The sequence below is a fragment of the Dermacentor albipictus genome, chromosome 9, assembly GCF_038994185.2.
Source record: "Dermacentor albipictus isolate Rhodes 1998 colony chromosome 9, USDA_Dalb.pri_finalv2, whole genome shotgun sequence".
Taxonomy (NCBI): domain Eukaryota; kingdom Metazoa; phylum Arthropoda; class Arachnida; order Ixodida; family Ixodidae; genus Dermacentor; species Dermacentor albipictus.
Window position 1 is genome coordinate 10331561 of NC_091829.1, and position 18834 is coordinate 10350394.

Genomic DNA, 18834 nt, shown 5'->3' on the forward strand with positions numbered 1-18834 from the left:
GCTGCCGCTTACGATGGACTTTGCACGCAAGAGGAGCGCGAATGCACGCCGCCGGGGCTGTTGTTTTGGCTCCGGCAGAGCCGCGTGGTCCCAGCGGCGACGCAGCTCAGGTTTACCACACCAGCAGAACTGCGAGTGAGTGAGAATTTCGGTTCTTGATGTGTTGTTGTATCCTGCTGCTTGGCGACGCGCGCTGCGAAAGTATTGAACCGAGCTGGCTGCCTTTGGACAAGACACTTGCAATGAAAAAACACAAATATACGCAACAGGACTGCCGGCTGCTGCAGCAAAAGTCAGGAGACGACTCGGCACATTCTAATGGAATCCCCCCAAAATTGAATCACCGAAGTATTCTTACGTTATTTGAATGCAGAAGCATTGCGACTTCTTAATTAACTGGTTAGTTCATGATACGTGACGTCATACATTGTCAAGTGTCCTTTACAACTCTATCTTAATTCACTTTGCTCTAATTTGTACCAACCTTAATCGACCTCAGTCAACTTTAATCACCTCAATCCTCCTTAATCCATCTTAATCCACTTTATTTCACCTTCGATGACTTCACCTTAATTCACTTTATTCCATCTTAAGTCAACTTCTCTAACTTCCTTTAACTTTAGTTCACTGCTCTCTATCCACCTTAATACACGTTAATTACCCAAAATTACTAGCAATTAACGTTTTTATACCATTTACTATCGTCTGTATCGCTACTGACGTCATACAAGACGCTGATGGCGTCACACTGATTTTTGGTACCACCTGTTGCGGGCGACGCTGGTTTTTCTGCCTCATGGGACGTACGAGTACAATGCTTTCGCACTAATATTACTACGCGTCTATACTGAAAGCGAAAGGAAAGAGCCGTCACTGGAAAAAGACGACGAAGAGGCCGATGTCACCCTGTATGCGAGCTGTCCGCTAATTTGGTTAGAGCCTTGCATCTCAGTGTAAATACACCCTGTATATAATTAGACTACGTGTTTTCTTTAAGTAACAATACTCACCCAGCCAAACCGCGGGCACACTTACCACTATACGTTTTGGTTCAAAGTTGATATCATTGTCAGCTGGTTAGCGAGCTGGTCAAGCAAGGGGCGTTTAGAGTATTGGTGGGAAAAAATACGGGGAAGAGACGGGGCTGCGGTTGTGACAGGAATAGAAGCATTACAAGGTAAATTAGATACAGGCAACGTGCTAGACTGCAATAAATGTAGTAAAACCGGGTTAAGTCATGCTGTCTAGGTGACTACATGTCGCCACCCCGTTCCAAAGGGGATACCATTAGAAATAATAATCCTCATTACCATCGAGATTTGTCTTGTCGTGCACTTACAACAATTAGGTGTTTCTTTTTTTTTTGTTCAACAAAACAGACTGGTTGGCTAGCTAGTTTTGCATGTTAATAGTTTTAAAACTATTACTTGGACCACGAATCGCAAGTAATCCCCAAAAATTGTGGAATTTAGTTAAGGCTAATAATAAAGATGAGGTCAGGATCCCACCGATAACAGATGAACGTAACATCCTTATCAGTGATGAAGACAAGGCAGACTGCTTTAACCAATATATCGCCTCTGTTTTTTCGGACTCAGCACCACGGACTTACCGGACTTACCCCAGCTACCGTGGGTGCCATTTCTGAGGTCATGCCTGAGGTTACAATCAATAGGTCTGGCATTCTTGATCTTCTTCGTAAGCTAAAGCATAATTCTGCTCCTGGCCCTGACGGAATACCGTGCTTTGTGCTTAAATCTTGTGCAGACATCATATCTGATTATTTATACGTAGACCCGCCGTGGTTGCTCATTGGCTATGGTGTTGGGTTGCTGAGCACGAGGTCGCGGGATCGAATCCCGGCCACGGCGGCCGCATTTCAATGGGGGCGAAATGCGAAAACACCCGTGTACTTAGATTTAGGTGCACGTTAAAGAACCCCAGGTGGTCGCAATTCGCGGAGTCCTCCACTACGGCGTGCCTCATAATCAGAAAGTGGTTTTGGCACGTAAAACCCCATAATATATATTTTTTATTTATACGTACCCTTCGCAAAATCTCTGCACACTTATGAACTCCCCCAAGAATGAAAAAATAGGAAATGTAGTGCCTATTCATAAGAAAGGACAGAGGGACAGCGTCTCGAACTACAGACCAATTTCTTTAACTATCGTTCCTTGTAAGACACCTGAACACGTAATTTAGACTAACATTTGTTCCCATCTTAGTGATGATAATTTCTTTTTCGATTATCAACATTGGTTTAGATCAGGGAGGTCTTGTGTTACACAGCTAAATTATATTTTCCGAAGACATATTTAGCTCATTCGATAATGGTTTTCAAACTGACTGCATTCTTCGTGATTTTCAGAAGGCGTTTGACAGAGTTTGTCACGCTCTTCTCTTTTGTAAACTGTCCGCTCTCGGTTTACCCCGAAATATTCTTCTATTGCTGCAAAATGATCTAACTGACCGTTCACAGAAAGTAATTATTAATGGAGCTGAATCTGCTACCCCTCCTGTGTCATCCGGAGTACCACAGTGCTCTGTTACAGGGCCTCTTCTTTTTCCAATTTATGTTAATGATGTTGCTTCTGAAATAACATAAAAAATCAGGCTGTATACTGATAACTGTGTTTTATAGAGGGAAATTAAAGATGATTCAGACCAATTAGCTTTACAGTCAGATTTCCATAGTATATCCCATTGGTGTCAAAACTGGCTTATGTCTTTAAATGTTTCCAAGTGCTGCTATATCCGTTTCACCAAAGCGTAACCCCATGCAATCAAATTATCACATTAATGGTCAGCCCCTCGCCACAGTTAACGAAACTAAATACCGAGGAGTTACCTTTTCTTGAGTTACCTTTTCTTCAGGTTTGTAATGAAATCGCCACGTTCAATGTATAACTCAGAAGGCAGATCGCGTTTATAACTTCATTAAAAGAAATTTCAAGCATTCCCCGCAAAATGTTAGGGAAACACTATGTGTAACCAATATCCGACCTATCCTTGAATATGCCTGCGTTGTGTGGGACCCCCGCACGCAGCTTCTCGTGAATAGCTTAAAAGCTATCCAGAACCGCGCCGTTCGCTTTGTAACTAGTTGTTATCAATTTCCTAGCAGCATCTCCAATATTAAACGTCAAATTAACTGGGTGGACCTTTCCTTGCGCCGTGAACGATTCCACCTCGTATTTTTGCGGGACGTGCTGTACAATGAAGCACCGTTAGTTAAAAGTAGAGATTTACAGGCACCGAGTTACATGCCTGAGCGACGAGATTAGTTTACAGATTAAAGTTTTGCCCGCACGGCCGTTTATAAGAACTCGTTTTTTTTTCCGCGCGCCATCAATGCGTGGAACCGGCTGCGTCCTGACATTGTTAATACTGCTGCTGATCGTGCATGGTTTTCCGATATGCTTAGTCAGTATGTGTAGCTTGTTCGTATTCCTTTTTTTGTCCAGTGATTGATTGCCCGTGTTTGTTGCTTGTGTCTATTTATTACTTTGGTGCAATGAAGTGTTTGTCTACCTTGCCACACCCTTTACTGTAATGCCCATCAGGACGCTGTATTTTATGCCTGTATTTATTCAATGGACAACTTTGGTGCTGTCAGGTGTTCCTCCACTTTGCCTCGATCGCCCCCCCCCCCCTTCTGTAATGCCCACCAGGGCGATATGTGAATAAACAAATAAATGAACATGTTTTCTGTGCCGCTTGAGTGTTTGTATCGCGGATGTAATAGCCGCGTACTGCTGCTATGGACGCGAGCACTGTTCCTGCCTCATGCGTTTAGGTGGTCACCATGACGCCTCTTGCTCATGATGTTTCACAGCGCTGACAATTGTTGTGCCACGCCTTTGGTCGACCATCGAACGCCGATGCTCAATTTCGTTCTCCCGTGGTTTAAATTTTGAGCCTTTTTTTCGGGCGAGTCCGGGTTCACAAGCTCTTTTGAGTCGAAAGAACGGTTTTCCAACGTCGAGGAATATCTTGCTTGATGACGATCAGGAACAAGGAAGATCAAAGCAAGAAAATAAAAACAAAAAAAATTTCCTGCGCGATGATTATTACGAATACTTTCCAACTCGCTCAACTTAAACAATTTTCGTTAATTTTGCGATATCATTTCTTTATTGCTCATAATTATGAACGCATTTCCGACGGACTGATAGAGAGAGGAAATGGGTTCAGCCTAAGAAGCTAATAGAAGGCGATATCGAGGACGAAGTTGGTGACCGTAGCAAAGTGGAAGGAACTGATCAAGAAGGAGCGACTTCATTTGGAAATGGGGTATACTTGAGAGAAAAGGCGACGATCAGGGATTCAAGAGTGAGAATTTTCCCATAAAATTGTAGAGTTTGTTCTCTTGGGGCGAAGAAGGAGCAGCCACAAGATGGCGGCATATCTTTGCAAGGTTATATCCGCCCCTGGGTCGGCACAAGTGGGCACTCAAACATCAGCCAATATCTATTTCGGGCTGTATGCGCGTCTACACATCGACACAGGTACTCGCGCCCACGCATACTCGCTAACGCTCACTCGCGTTCTTACTCACTTTCATTCGCACTTATCGGCATGCTCACTCCTTCATTTCATTTCATTTATTTACTCTCGGGGCCGTACAGGCATCACAGGGAAGAGTGGCAATAATAATTAATAAAAATGGCTAGTGAGGCAACACATGATCACGGAGAGCGGACTTGAACACGTCATGGTGACGATGAAGGTGGGAAGGCGATGCCAGTCTTAGCTTTTTTTCGGAATGAAGGCTTCGAAGTTGCTCTTGCCCCCAGCTATATACGCCAACTAGTACACTGTACCCCAACTTTCATACGGTGATAAACGCGGGATGACGAGTGACTTGGAGGCGTAAAAAGTGTAGCTTTTAGCTCATTATTAGTGTAATATATTTGACGAAACAGGCATAAGCGGGAAATATGACGTCTGGTATAAAGGATCGGCACATCAAGTTTTTTCTTCATGCGAGAAACGCTCGCTGGTAGTTAGAGAGGATAAATCTAGCGGATCGGTTTTGAACTGATTCTAAGGACTGTGTTATCGAGCCAGCGCACGAGTCTAATATGGCTAAAGCGTACTCGAATTCAGAAGGCGCGAGTGTTTTGTATAGCAGAAGTTTCAATGGAACGAAAGCGAGACGGAAATTCTGGGGAACAAAACCAAGGGTACTGTTAGAGACAGAAGAAGGGAAAGGCAGGGAGGTTAACCAGGTGGGTAGATCCGGTTTGGTACCCTACGCTGGGGGAGGGATTGGAGGGGGAGGTAAAGTGATAGCAAAGTAGAGATAAAGAAAGAAAGGACTATAGACATGCAATCACAGTCAAATGCTGCCATCGTATACCGCCGCTTTGTTAATAACATGGCGGACATACTTCTGGCACCTCAGGTTGTTAGTGATATGGACGCCTAGATACTGTCGACGAACTGAAGAGGACAACCGTTTAGATCATAGTCCTGAGGTGTGGACAGGTCAGTTTTCCGAGACACCCGCATCGTTTTACATTTGTTAATGTTTAGTTTTATAAACCATGTATCCCACTATATATATAAAGGGAAGATTTATTCAGGTCGGATTGAAGGATGGAGATGCCAGACAGATTAGAAATTACCCGGTACAGAACACAGTCGTCTGTTAAGAGCCTTATATTAGAAGTAACAAAATGAGGCAGGCCATTCATGTAAACAAGAAAAAGAAGACGCCTAAGCGCTGATCCCTGGGGAACACCCGATGTTACATAACATGATTTAGAGTCATGATAATTAACAGACACATACTGCGTCCTATTCTGCAAGAAACATTCAATCCATTTAAGCAAGCTACAATCAAGATTGAGTGCACTAAGTTTCAGTAATAGTGGTCGATGTGAGACGGTGTCAAAAGCTTTCGCGAAGTCAAGGAAGGTGCATTCAATCAATGAAGATAGAACTAATGCGGGAGAAAAATCAATATTAATGGTGAGGTTCGAGTCTCACAAGAATGACGTTTACGAAAAGCATGCTTCTGTGAGCTGCTATAGACTCCAGAAAACTAATAAGATCGCCAGACTTGTGGACTGGAATCGCCTTCTCCGCCTTCCAGTCCGTTGACTACAGCAGAGCAGATTTTTGCTCATATCCGCTCACACTAAGCTGTGACACTTACGTTCATTGAAAGTCGCCGTTAACCGGCACTGACTCTTCTTCTGCACGTCCACTCAGAGTCATCCGTACTTTGATCCCGTCCTCGTACAATCAGACCTTTTGTCACTCACTCGCGCTCTATCCTAGCTTTCTGAAATCACTGTGGAGCAACTATGAGTCGGTGTACTTGTGAGTGAATATGCCGACCCGTGGATCCGCCCTTAGCTAGCACCATCCTCCTCCTCAAAATGGTGCTGAGATCACAACGAGATCGGCGGCATAGTCGCTCCTTTACATGGCAGCAACCATATACAGCTCACGGGAGCGTTGACACACAACGGTCAGCGTCGTTTCACGAAGCGCAGCTGCGAAAGCAACGAGGACACGTATACGCGCGCTGAGCGTCCTCCTGTCCGAACATCGTCTGCCAGGTACTGAAAGGGTACTCCATTCAGCCAGACATAACCCCCATGCTGTGTATCAGTTCGTATGTCTATTGCGACCGCTGATTTAACAATTGTGTGCCGACATGAGCCACGGGAGACGATGGTCAACCGCAGCAGGTGGGAGTTCAAAGGCGCATGTGCGTATTTCTCCTTCCGTTGTGAGCGTATGAGTAGCAGGGGCCCTGTCGAGCTTGATGGAATAGCATAGCAGACGATTCTGCGACAGGAGGATGCTCCGCGTGCATGCTCCTGCGCTCGCTACTTTCGCAGGTGCGCCCCATGAATCGGCGCTGACCATCGTTGTCGATCCTCCGGATACTGTTGCATACCTGCGGAAAGCCTTTACAACACAAACACGCGCACGCTCGCGCACACATACACTTGTAAGTTTATATAGTTTATATTGTTTCGGTTTAATAATTTCGACTTTTGCATTGTTTCATCTTTTCGCTTGGTGTATAGTGTATGGAAGTAAACAATCACATGCTTATGTTCTTGTAAAGCTGCCATTACTGCTTGTATACTATTGACTTAGGATGTTCATATGTTCCTGTTCATATAGGATGCTCATAGGATGTTCCTGAGCTGCTAACAAAAGCTATTTAAAGTGAATTCGTAGGTATTCAGTCGATTCGTCGTGTTTCATCGATAACGGGACTCGTCCATCTACTTATGTGTCGTAATAGTCGGTGCTTCCTCCCACGGGACCACGCACGAGACACTTGAACGTTTTTTGTTATAGTGGGTGGCTGTAATGTCATTCCTGCGATATATTAAGGGCACATGTTAAGGCTTCAAGAACTTACCTGCTTTGTACGGACATCAGACTGATCTTCAGGAAAGTTGCCTTTGAGAGAAAATTCACACAGTGACAACACGTGAAATAAATTACCTTTTATTTAACAATGGCCGTGATGATCAAGGAATGAAGGTCGCCCGCTGTTGCGTTATGTACAAGTGCATCGAAAGCTGATGTCTTACAGCAGCAAACGCTCCCATCCCCGCCCTCGCATTTCATTTTCTTTTTATTTCTGTTGACGTTCACACCGGAATAACTGTGAGGGACAAGGTAAATGGGACGAACCTAGGTAGTGGGCTTGCACTTGACCGTTTACAAGAGGCTGACTCGCAGCTCTGTGCTTAGTACATTCACTGCCTAATAAGAGGGTTAGCGTACAATGTGTTGGGGCAGACAGAACTCTGTGTTTGGAAGTCACTGTGTGGCGCACAAGACAGTAAATACTTTCCGCCCTTCAAGACCCGCCTATTTACTATAAGCAACGTGAGAAGTGGCGTCATAACTTTGGGCGGAGGAGGGGTCCGGGGAGCAGGTGGACTTAGGCGCAATATCGATTCGAAACAACATGCTTTATAACGGAGTACAGGGCAAGTAATCTCTGAACCCACCGTCCTTGATCTTGAGACGCCCGTGTTGGAGTTAACCATAAATAAAGGTCAATATATACACGCAAAGTTTCTAAATATTTCGCTAAGAATCGCGCTAATACTGCCACTGATCACATAACTTTTACTTTATATAATTTATGCGATATTCTTCTGTTTCTTTTTAAATATTGAAATAACCTCATATATGCACCCGAAGGAAACAATAATTACCAGCGTTCATCGCTTCATTTCGGCCTATAATAAATGATAAGTGTCGTGCATTTAAACTCGTATCGCTATGTGCGCACAGCGCAATAGCGGCCATGGCGAAATGCATGACGGACGAGGATGAAATAAGTAACACCGAGTTCGACTAGGCTGCTCAACCTTCGCACGTAAGCTTTCGCCAGCGTATGCGTCACCTTGAGTTATTGGCCAACGTTTACCATCTTAAGTAAGACAGTTTACAGGAACAGGTACAATCGAGAAAAAACAAAAATGAATGGTTTGCGTGGCCTCTTGTGGCATTGCAGGTAACGAGGGTGAAAATTAACCTAGATCTGCACACACATGAAGGGTACGCTTCTCTAACTCCTCAAATGTTCTTTCTTTAATTGCCCAATTTAGTCGCACAAACGGGGTGGTTAACGAAGAGGGATGTCTTCAAGAATGATAGTCTGACTGACAGGAAGAGCTCTCGAAAAACTATTTTACATGATTTCTGGATTACGAGTGCGCGTTGAGTGAGAAGGCAAAGCGAGTAAACTTGAGAGCAAAATCAACTTTCCAGCCTTCCTGCGGCAGGCGGTGAGGTGAAGCTTTGCCGACTGTTCCAGGTAGTATAAATAGTTTCTTACGAAGATCACCAGAGAGAAACCTCGCGCTAGTGTCCGGCAGGAGTCGCCAATAGGGAGGTTGGAACAGTGTGAAACTGATAGGCATTACGTGGCCTATGTACCGTAGCTTTTCGAAGACCTTTTTTTATAAACACGCTGTGATACAAGGTTGTGGAAGTTATCAGTTCAATATAGCAGCCTTTCATTGTTGTGATCCGACATTGTTGGAGCTTCGTGTAGAATAACACGTTTAGTATATCGAAAAAGTGTTCACCCTGTGCAGCTGTTACTGCTAATATATTACACAGACTTAACGATGGACATGCGCCAAGGACCATGCATTGTTTCCAGAAGTTGCTGTGATAACGTGGACAAATCGCGCTTTTATCATTTTGACAATTTCGATAATAAATAAACGCTGTGATTGCATTATAAAAAAAAAGAGATTTTGACACATTTTTGCCAAGAACCAGAGTTTGCATAACCAAGCCTGAGCGCTATCGAGAAAGGGTCTAAGAGAAACGATCAGGAAGCCAGCCATACGGAACCGGCCCGTGGCGAAGCCGAAACTAATGTAAGCACTTATACATTTTCAACGTGGCTTAAGTGCTGTAGCAACAGACAGTCCACTGCTGGGCCTCATACGAACCTGCGTAGTTTCACCATGGTCTCCAATATCATGCGCGATCCTTGCGCGTTGCCCGATTTCGGAGGCCATGGCTTTACCATCTGTACCAGGCAGATCTCAGCGCGCGCTGCGATTCGTCGATAGTAATGCTCGCGTGCGCAAGCAGGCATTCGAAACCACGTGGAGTCTTCAGCTGGCGCTTGAACTAGGTATACTCGCGAATCAATGTAAACGCCTGACGAATAATTTTACCGCTACCGCAGCCACGCGAGTTACGTCACGGTTCGGAACGAGCCACAGAAGTTCTTTTCCCAGCGCGCGATTTGACCTCTCACATCTAGAGTGACCGTGGACGACCCTCTGTACCATTTAAGGCCAGGCCAGCAAGGACAACTGTCGTCTACATTGACGTGATGACGGTGTCCTTGGAGCCCCGACCATCTGAGATATGAGGCTTCTCCAGGTCCTTCAGACTGAGGCGTTCGACGACGCAGGCACCAACGGCGTCGCCCAAGACGTTGATGGCTGTGCGGAAGCGATCTCTGTAAGGAAGCACACACAACAACGGCGTCAAATGCGAACTGAACTTGGCGGCATTACTGCAACTAATTGCAAGCAATGTACGCTCTGTGCCGCAGACACTAAGAAAATAACAAAGATTACTTAACGCGTTTCACTACAGAGGAAAAGATTATTAATTTACGCAGCGCATGAATAGCGATGTTGCACCTCAGGCATTGCGCGACACGAACTATTACTAACTTAATAACTAAAATTTCGCAGACGTACTTATAGTATATTTGCGGTAGACGCTATAAAGTCTGGATTCAAACCCATCAGTAAAATTCTTTTCTTACGCAATATGCGGCCGTAACAGCGTAAATACTTGAATCTGCGCACTCTTACCATGTGCACCCGCCTGATCACAATGTTGGAGCCTTGGAAAACTGTGCGAGAATGTGAGCATATACAGCGCCGTCCACTACTGTGCAGAGCGCGAGAGCGGCCGGATGGATGGATGGATGACTGCTATGAGCGTCCCTTTTGGAACGGGGTGGTGGGCTGCGCCACCTTGTTATTATGTTGTCTAATGTCCTACCTATGTTTAAACAGAAAAAAGAAAAGAAAAAGAACCACCCACGATGAATTCCCATAACGAAACTTTGTGAACCCCTATTGTGGACTTTGTTTTTGCACGCCTCTGTTGTTTGTCGTTTGCCTACTTTTCTTCCACCAATCTTCCAATCGCCCCTTGCTCTCGCTAAACGCCGGTGCTCCTAAGAGGCGACATATGCCTAAATCGACCGCTGGACAGATATCTTGACATTCTAATAAAATATGTTCCATCATTTACCTAGCTTTACCGCAGCAAGCACTTCTTCCTTCTTAAATCTCGCTTTGTAAGTGCGTGTTCTAAGGCATCCTGATCTCGCTTGGAAAAGTAGTGAGCTTCCCCGCAGGCTTTCCTTTGCAGGGCGACATCTGGCGGCAGTAGCTGGGTCCGGGATAGTGGGCCCAGGAGCATGTGCGGCCTAACAGACATGTAGAAACGCTTTTGACGAGTGGCGACGTTGAAAAGTGCCTTTGTTTCCACTAGTCTGCACTCGGTCTGAGGGCGCTTGCGACACAGCAAATGACACAGAATGAAGCGTATGGGCTGACAACGTTCGCGGGTCCTTTCGATCACGTAGATGCTTACAGGAACCAGTCGACGACGATGATGAGTGTGATGTCGTCAGCAGGGAGCCCGACCGCATTCAGTACCATCACCATGGTAACCAGGCCCGCTTGCGGGATTCCAGCGGCGCCGATGCTGGCAGCGGTTGCCGTGACGCTGCAGTGACGTGAACAGCCTCCATTGCAAGTTTATTTCAATGTAACCGCATAAATGCATCAAGCTGTACACGCGCTGCGGATAGGCAAACAGTGCAAGCGGTGTCAAGCCGTCAGAGTAACAAAGCCCTGCTTTCTGGTCATGTTCGAGACTCAAAGGGATATACAGACAATCGCTCGGAACATGAATCGAGGTAACCCCGCTGATGGAATGATTCCCCATCGTTGTGGCTAGAACGAGCCATGTTTTTCTCATTAAATGTGGATTTATACTTTTAATTCATCACTAAAAGTCGTGAAAAATGACCTTTGGCGGCCCACGCAGCAAAAACATGAAGCTGCATAAGATGTCCACTCCGTGACCTTCAACTAGTCTACGCGGTTACCGGTCTTCTTATTAGTATTGAAATGCACTATACTTTCGTAGTGTTATAAAAAGCTGTTCCTGACTGACAATGTGCACATAGGCCTTCGTTTGTAGTGAGCAGAAAAGTGGCGCTGTCTTCGCCTTTGGCTTTGATGACTTGGCTTGGCTCGTCTGTCAACAGAACAGCGACAACGGGGGCCAGCTAACCATAACGTAGGGAACGTACATGGGGAAAAACGTGGTACAAATATGTCTTTACAACAACGCGAACTCATTGCACCAGCTTTTTATTTTGAAAAGTGGTTGAAAAGGTCAAAATGTAGGTGGCTGACCACAGTTACACTCACCCCTGTGAAAGCAGAACGATGGGCGGCTTTCACAGTTTGCGAGGCGGGCTGTCGACATCGCTCTCACTTCTCAGCGTTGCTGGAGGAGGGACTCTCACTTTTTTACAGGCTGCTCAGATCGAAAAATTCTGCTTGCTAAATATCCGCGCTCTTTCGGAAGTAACCGCTGCAGATTAAGTAAACACTACCGAGGGTGAGCTTTGCGTTGCGCCATCAAAAACTATAGGTCCTTCAAAATCGGTTGTCAGTCCCTTTAGCATTGCCTTTGTACAACGTTACAACAACGGCCAAGTCTTCGTAGCGACTGTGTTCTCGCTCTCTGGTCGGTTTGTGCCAGTATAATGTGTGGGCGATATCACGCATATTTTTATCACCGCAAACACCCTATTTTATGTCATGGATGTAGAAAGAAAGGACGTGAGATGTCGCTTACACTCGCAACTATTCATACGACGAACGCCACTCCAGAGAGCATACACGGCGATCATTTTGAAGCTTTATAGAATTTTTAAGAATAGTATGTTGGAGATCGCATAATTCTAGTCCTTGAGATGGATCATTCAGAGAGTCGGGCATTACTTGCACGAGAAATCGAAACACAGATTCAACTAATCAACAAGATTCCACTAATTATCTTTTAAATTAATTACTTTACGGTGCAAATTGTAATTTACGAATTGTAGCCGGCGAGCTTGCAAGAGGTGTCCACTTGAAATGGATTTTAGGACGACACCAGTTTCGGGGTATTATTTCCCGAAGTGTGGGCGTTACAATTACTTATGTTCTTCGATGCGTAAAAGAGCGTTTTTTACGGCAAGTTTGATGGCGCATACATCCAAACTTTCGTCATTCTGGTAATTTATTCCAAATAGATACACCTTGCAAATTCACCAGCTACAATTCATAAATCGCAGTATGTCCCGTAAAGTTATTAATTAGTTATTAGTGAATTTTTGGCAATTAGATGGATGTGTGTTTCGATTTCTCATGCTAGTAAAGTCCGCCTCTTCGAATAGTCCAGCTCAAGGAGAAGTGTTATGCTATCTGTCACAGGTGATTTCTAAAAATTCCGTAAAACTTAAAAATGATCACCCTGTACACAATTACGCTCAATGTGAACTCAAAAATAGCTTACACTTGAATTATCTATATGTATTTAGAGCGAAAGCTCATTCACTTGCCTGGGTTCTACCTTATGGGAAACCGAACCTCTACAAATTGCAATAAAGCGCGGTTAGCGTTTTCTCGTCGACCGATCAATTCCCGTAGCCATTTCCGCTCGTCAGTTTTACAAAACGATGTGAACGCATTTTTATTTTCGTCACCGCTGACCGTGACGTCTCCCGCAGTGCGCCAGTGGCGCGTGGACTGACGCGTATGAAGCTCTGTGGATAGACGACGTACCTGATGGCGATGACCTTGCCGACGTCCAGGGGCACTCTTCGCACCTGGGCGATGAAGATGGCGGCCACGGCTTCGTACAGTGCCGTTCCGTCCATGTTGATGGTGGCTCCGATGGGGATGCAGAAGCGGACCACCTTCGGGTCCACCTTCACCTTGTCTTCCAGCGTCGATATGGTCACCGGTAGCGTAGCAGAACTGCGAACGCAGCGACTTGACTATACTAGGCAAACGGTCCGTATAGTTTGTTGGTTTCTCTTACGATAAATTCAGTTAAATCCAGTATTGCTCGAAGGGAAGGGTATAGAGAGAGCCACCTATCCCCCGCTGTAAGAAGTGGGGGGGGGGGGGTCTAGTCGTTCTTGCAAACACTGAACAGAGTGCAAACGCGTCGCGCTACAACTCGTCGCTTCAGGTACCCGTCCTACTTGTTAAGCACTTGACACGTCCCATGGGCTAACAGTACGTTGTACTTACAGCTTCAGATTAGGACGAAAGAAGAGTCACAAGTGTTTAAGGACGTGCTGAATGGTAACTTACATTTTAATTTCTTCAGACTGATGCAACGTCTCCGATAGGACGGAAGTGATTGACTCACCAATCTTAAGTAATACTAAATTGTCTAGTTTTACGTCCCGAATCTGCGCAGTTGCCTATGATGGACGCCGAGGTGGAGAGGTGCTGGCTAATTATGATAATCTGCGGTCCACCTAAGATACACCTAATTTTTTTTTTCCAACTACGTCAGCTGCGGTTTCGCAGAGTCAAATCGAGTGTTGTACTGGGCAGTAGGGGTCCAGTTGTAGCAAGTTCAAGCTGGGTACCGTGCTATTTCGAGTCTTATAAGCAATCGCATCTCAAATCCGTAGAAATCTGGCAGGTGCACGGGCATTGATGTCGCGCGAGAAGGATCACACGGGAGGCTCCCGTACCTGGAAGCGGTGCCGAATGCAGTGGCGATGGCCTGCAGCATGTCGAGCAGGAAGCGGAAGGGCGGCTGCCGCATGACGAGCCAATAGATCAGCGGCAGCACCACAAAGCCGTGTAGCAGGAGGCCCAGCAGAACGGTCACGGTGTACAGGCCAACTTGACCGGCCACTATCGAGAAGTCCTGCATTTCCAGCATCTTGGCCATCACCAGGAACATGACGCCCACGGGCGAGAACCTGCGCGCGCAGAACATTTTCGTGCCTGCCAAAAGTCGCTGTGATCTTGGCGCCGTCGGTGCGAAGAACTATCTTTCATACCGAATCGCCGAAGGCGTCTGCCCGGGATTTCGGCGTTATACGGCAAGTGCGCAAACACCTTGGTTCGAGTCACTCGAACCGCACACGGTGAGCGGTTTTTCACTGTTCTCCTTCGAATCTATACGCGCGCGCCCGCAAGTGCGTTGAAATGCCGGCAGTGCTTATCTGCCCAATTAAATATATATATTTGGAAAGTACGCCAGGCTCAAAGTGCTTATGGCTGCCTTATTTAGTGCATGGCATTTGCATTAAAGAAAGAACGCTTGTGGTTTGAGAACGAACTAGACAAAGTAAATATTAGAAGGGCAATGTCATTGGAGCGTCGTACGCAGGAGAAGTGAGAAGCGCTTAGAAGTGTGTCGTCGTGTTCAGGCTAAGTCTGATAGCGGCTCTTCACATCCTCAAGTTGTTCGCTTCTATGGGGTCTGCTTGGATTCGATAGTTCTCACCGTACATCCAACGACAAATGTCTTGTCTCTTCCGCAAGCAGTGTTGTATGCTTCGTTCTCATTTAAAAAAAATGGAAGAAAGCCATAGCGCACGAAGATGGCGTCCACATTATTTCCGTCATCCTGGCTTTCGCATTCACAGGCCCCTCTCATCAACTTTGCCAGGGCGGAGAAGCTGCACTGATCTATCTGTTTGCGCTGCTGGCGTACTTCTGGCAAGCTGCATACATCAACGTCGTAAGGCATCGATTATTGCGGGGTGTTGATCTCTGTCTTTTTTAATGTGACAGTCTCGTACGCAAACAGCATGATGGATGTTCAGCAAAATTATATCGCCGTGGCAAAAATGGCTGTGGCTTAGCTAAGGTTAAGCCCAGGATGCGAAGCATACGAGTGTTTATTTTAACGCGACAGCGTTAAGGAGCTCGTGTCGCAGAAAAGCCGGTGTCATCGGCGTCGGCTCAGGCGTGCGGCGCTTGCTCAGGCGCACATTTCGTTGTCGCGCCGAACGCTGCGTTGCTCGACGCTCACCGCGTCCGATGCGGGGTGCGTAGTCGCTGCGCCGTAGCAAAGCCACCTAGAAACAGTCTCTGTAGCACGCCGCAACCTTCGCTTCTCATTCCAACGAGCAGCTCTGTCTCCAGGAGGCATCTCACCTCGTGAGTGTCTAGCAGAGGCAAGCGCAGCTGCTTATATACCGCCGCGACGCCGCGAGCGACGGCGCGAGTTGGAGCCCCGTTTCTCCTCTGTCGTGACGTCACGGTGTCACGTGGTCAGCCTTGAAGGTGACGCCGCGAGCGACGGCGCGAGTTGGAGCCCCGTTTCTCCTCTGTCGTGACGTCACGGTGTCACGTGGTATTGAAGGCGACACCGCCGCGCCTGAGGAGCTGGGTTGAGCTCTAGTAATATGCTTCGCATAAAAACGGGGGCGGTGAGACTTCGCGGGAATTTCGCGCGCTTCCGGCTGAATGGTATTCAACCTAAGCTGATTGGTTCATGGCTAAGGCAAGTTAAAATGCTAAACGGAATGCACGGGAGAAAAGGGAGACGACACACGCTAAGCTTATAGTTCAGCGATATGCTTGTTGCGTCTCCATTTAGTCACGTGTGTTCAGGTCAGCCGTTCTAACTCGCCTTATTCTAATCGCTACCTGAACAGAGTACAACGCTGCTATGTAGGCGTCATAGAAAACAAGTTCACTTGAAAAGAAGATACGTGCGTGGCTCACCAAACGACTAGCTTGGTGATGATCATCATGGCGTCGGATAGGCAGGTGAATATGTCCAGCAGGGGCTTTCCGCTCTCGCCCATCTGTCCCACGGTGGCTCCCAGCGCGATGCAGAAAACGATGAGGCCCAGGATGTTTGTGCCGGGGTCTTGCACCGTCTTGTAGTCCCAGTCGTACATAGATGCTGGCCGAAGTAGAGTGATCGAGTCAAGCCGAATCCCCCATCTTGTGCTTATTTTACTCACACACTTGGATTGCAAACACGTGGATTGCAAACACCTTCTTCATCTACTCCAGTATTCTGCGACAAATTACTGTGTGAACCACCAACCAAAAATTGTTTCACTAACGCATCTTTGTCGACGCAGTTTTTATTTTTGCTCTTTAGTTCGCCGGGATGACCGCAATGTATATGTAGTAAAAATGTTTTGAAAATTTTGTAAGCTTAAGGAACTAAAAAATGTGTGTTAAAGAATCGGGCCATGGTGACCCTGAAACCTGCGATCGCTTGGGCCTGGGGACTGACAACTGAAAATCTTCGGGAGCGCCTTAATTAGCACGCCACACCGCGTATGGTGGGCATTCATGACCAGCTACGGGAGTATCAAGTACAGGTTGTTCAGGGGACCATATTCAGGACAGAGTTCTAGAGGACTATACCCGTTGCTTAACCCACAACAAACTCGCAATGTCATTGTTCCAGTGCCTGCATCACACAGCGCCGCATGCGTTCGTTAGCTGCTCTCCACTGCATGCGCCCTCTCGGCCCGTTAAAGGAGATATATTTTAGGTCGGTAGTTCACACAGCACAGTTCACTTGCTGTATAGCCTATGTTGCGGCCGTCTCGGTTGCCATCGCATTATTGGTTACGCCTCTACCCTTACTGCTTATCGTGTTGCAACTCGGCCATCTCCTTTCGTGCTACGCAATAGCTCACGATGCGCCTATAGTATCGGTTCATTGTGGATCTCTGCCCGGTCTGCACTTCTCGACCTTTCTGTCACCAAACTTCTCACTCGCTCAGTTCGAATCAGTACAGACAACCAGATGGTTATCCGGAATGCAGCGTTGGGGAATTCCGATGTAGTGAATGTGCACGTCGTTCCTTCCTCGTTCAGGTTGCCCAGGCGACACTTGGAGTTCTCTGAAGCTAGATTTGTCCCTGCGTGGTCACGTCCACTGGGGCCTCACCTTTACGCAATAATGCTGCTGCCAGTTTTTCACCCAAGGTCTGCCGACTAGCCCAACGATTGCTCGTCGATAGGTCCTAATATATTGCTCCGACATTTACGGTGCGAGCTGTGCGCTACATCATTATTTAGGAAAGTGACACGAACGTCTCTGTACGCTGGTATACGAAATGACTGTGTCCCGCATGTGCCGTTTGCACCTCTATATTAAGTAAGGGCAACAAAGCGGAGCCCGAAATAGATGGACTTGTTTTTTTACGTGTACACAATGCCTTATAAATATGCCTACATAATCTCTTTCAGGATGACCCACGCTCTTTTTTGCCATGTTAAGCATCGAAAATTCCATGCACTCGCAAAGGGCGCGTACATTTCAAGATATTTGCGAATTCCTTTCTTCATTGCTAAAGAAAAGAAGCGGAAACTTACTATTGGTCGCATTTCCTGGTGGCTTGATAACAATCGTCGAAAACTGGGCCGAAGAGAAAAGATAGATATGGCTATTAGAAAAAAAATAAAATTAGAACGGGTTCAGACGGTCTGCAAGTTAAGTACTTTTTATAATAGCAACTTAAAATTGGTTGACCGCGATTATGGCATTTTTGCGACGGCGGAAATCGAACATGCCGAATCCGAAATATCTTAATAGGCACTTTACAATGCGAGAGCGCGCGGCATTACACGAGCAGAGGAAGACTTACTTGCGTGACACAGGCTTCAATCACGTTAGGTGGGAAAGCGTTTCTGGAAAGAAGAAAATATTGATTAAGGAACTCGACACAAGCCACATGGACAATGCTCCTCCGGCCTGCCTGTCCCACTTTCACTCGGCCAAGTTTCATTTCTGTCGCTTCTCTAAAGGGCGCCGACATCTCTTTACAGTCTGTTTTTGCCACGTATTGGTATGGAAAGTAAGAAATAACGTGCAGGTCTTGCTTTAGTTTATGAATAAGTTTGAACTTTAGAAGGGGTCTGCTGGCATTTTCCTCACTGGTAGTCTTGGTCAAGGCTTGGATAGGATCGCACTTTTCGAAGTGTTAGAGTGCAGTTAAAGCTTTGTAACACATTGCAGATAAAATAAGTAACTCTTTGCGAAGAGAATATGTCGGTGTGCCATGTGTGCCAACGCACAACGTGGTAGAGACTCAGGTAAGAATATATGTTTCCTCTCTTGAGTCTCTACCTCACTGTCCAGCTCAGACTCGACGGACCAGCTCAACCTGGTCAACCGAGCGAAAAGGGCAGCCAAGGCCGCTGGACTACTGGACTGAGGGGACCACCCACTGCCGAGCTACCTACGCTCATGGGCTCTTTTCTATAAATTTTACTC

General features: G+C 46.4%; 2 protein-coding genes across 5 annotated transcripts in view; one reads left to right on the plus strand and one right to left on the minus strand.

The window, feature by feature from the left end:
• Positions 1-18834, plus strand: part of Ent2 (Equilibrative nucleoside transporter 2) — a 125178-nt gene continuing 106344 nt past the window's right edge. The window contains exon 1 of the mRNA XM_065443348.2: positions 1-135. The gene's annotated coding sequence lies outside the window, so the exon portion shown is untranslated. The remainder of the gene's footprint in view (positions 136-18834) is intronic.
• Positions 7470-18834, minus strand: part of LOC135911161 (excitatory amino acid transporter 3-like) — a 51083-nt gene continuing 39718 nt past the window's right edge. For all 4 annotated transcript variants that reach the window (XM_065443345.2, XM_065443343.1, XM_065443346.1 and 1 more), the window contains exons 4-10: positions 18206-18248; positions 17934-17976; positions 16314-16497; positions 14321-14554; positions 13392-13586; positions 11140-11274; positions 7470-9982 (exon numbers count right to left, since the gene is read on the minus strand). In XM_065443345.2, the coding sequence (XP_065299417.1) occupies positions 9841-9982; positions 11140-11274; positions 13392-13586; positions 14321-14554; positions 16314-16497; positions 17934-17976; positions 18206-18248 (976 nt within the window). In that variant the 3' untranslated portion in view covers positions 7470-9840. The remainder of the gene's footprint in view (positions 9983-11139; positions 11275-13391; positions 13587-14320; positions 14555-16313; positions 16498-17933; positions 17977-18205; positions 18249-18834) is intronic.